The 1,939-nt window shown below is 31.8% G+C and overlaps 1 protein-coding gene across 1 annotated transcript; it reads left to right on the top strand.

Annotated features, from left to right (window-relative positions):
* Window positions 708-1,727, top strand: LOC107624045 (auxin-responsive protein SAUR32). The gene has a single exon (XM_021115255.1). It carries the CDS (start codon window positions 1,190-1,192, stop codon window positions 1,574-1,576), a length of 387 nt encoding a protein of 128 aa, XP_020970914.1. The 5' UTR covers window positions 708-1,189; the 3' UTR covers window positions 1,577-1,727.

Genomic DNA, 1,939 nt, shown 5'->3' on the forward strand with positions numbered 1-1,939 from the left:
TCTAAATTCAAACTTTATATATGAAAGAAAACGTAGCCTTCAAATCATAGAAAATCTATCAAGAAATCCATCTCTTCCAATGTGCCTCCTCACTTTAACTCCCTTTAAACTCCCCCGTAAGAATTTGTGAAATTTAGTGAAAATTTTCAAACTCACTTGAAATTCATAAAGATTACCATTAATCCATTATCATATCAATAGTCCAATTACCTATATAGAGAAAAGAAAAACCCTTTGATCTAGACTAGAGTCAAATCCTCTATAATAAAAAATCAAAAGCACAATTAATGAAACAAGAAAGAAATTAAATACACTTAATTACCCTTATCAAATTTTTTTATCTTATAGTACTACTAATTAGTAAATCAACTAATTTTCCCAACTCAAACGGCACAAGAATCTAAACTTACTTAAAGATTCCCTGTGTTATCATTAAATGTAATATATTTCTCACTTAAAATGACATCATACATTAATCTAATAATTAATCCACTAGTTCTTTTAAATAAATATTAGGAATTCAAAAAAAAGGGTAAGAATATATCATGATCAAACACAATCTAATAATACTAAAAATATAAAAATCAACTTGACCAAAAAGAAATTCTGTTGCTAATAATAATAACAATAATAATAATAATAATTTTCTTTCTCTTACTAATTACTATAGCTATATATAATGATCACACAGGTGTCCATAATAAGAGAGGTAGCATCTAGTCAAGTCTAAAACCTCGTGGAGTTCTTTCATTGACCATCAAAAGATGCTCATCATCAAATCACCCACCAAGATCCAACGGCTGTGATTGAATCCTACCCTCAACTCTTCAAAACCCAAGTGTCCCTTCTCACACTTGAAAGAGAAAAAAAAAAAAAAAAAAGGCAACAACTTGCACTCTCTCTCTCTCTTAACACTTTGTCCTATATATCTCAAAGTCTTCTTGGTTGGTAATGCGTTTCTCAATAAGCAGCCATGTCTAACAACGCCCCAAGTTCTCTAAGATTCTCATCTCTAAGCCGCCTCAACAAGAATTGCCTTGTTTTCTTGTGAGTTTCTTCAGAGAGAGAAAGACAGAGGAAGGAGAGAGAAAGAGAAAGAGAGAAGTAAATTCCGAAACATACACACATACCCACATAGAAAAGTTTGAATCTTTTTGGTGTGTTTTTGTTTGTGTGTTTTTTTGCAGAGATGGGTCATGGAGAAAAGATCAGTCCAAGGAGCTTCCATTTGCATCGCCACCTCCTCCAACATGGTGAGAAGAACAACAACAACATCAACAACAACAGTAGCAACAAAGTGTTTAAGGATGTTATTCCAAAAGGGTTTATGGCAATAAAGGTAGGTCAAGGTGAAGAACAACAAAGGTTTGTTGTTCCTGTTATATACTTCAACCACCCACTCTTCATGCAATTATTGAAGGAAGCTGAAGAAGAGTATGGTTTTGATCAGAAAGGAACCATAACTATACCTTGCCATGTTGAAGAATTCAGGAACGTTAGCGGCTTGATTGATAGGGAAAAGAGTTTCCATAATCATCATCATCATCATCACCATGTTGGTTGCTTTGGTTTTTAATTTGATGATGATGATGGAAATTAAAGAAGGGAAAAAAAAAGGCATGAAAATAATAGAATAAATATCATCATGACCAAAAATCATGGCTTCTTTTCATAATGATTTGGTCATGTAAATGACTAGTTTAATTTAGGTTTTTTTTTTATATAATTTTTTGGTTTTTTTTTTTTTTTTGTTGAAGGTGGTTTAGCTAAGACTAGCTAAGCCTGTTACTTGACATTTGAAAAATAAATAAACCAAGATTGGACACAATTAAATGACATACATCAACAATATCAATCATAATAGTATTCATCCAAGAAAGAAGCATGCACTGTACTTAACATTTTTTCACTTTGCTCTTTTGTCCGAACAAAGATAAAA

This window comes from Arachis ipaensis, chromosome B02 (genome assembly GCF_000816755.2).
Source record: "Arachis ipaensis cultivar K30076 chromosome B02, Araip1.1, whole genome shotgun sequence".
Classification (NCBI taxonomy): domain Eukaryota; kingdom Viridiplantae; phylum Streptophyta; class Magnoliopsida; order Fabales; family Fabaceae; genus Arachis; species Arachis ipaensis.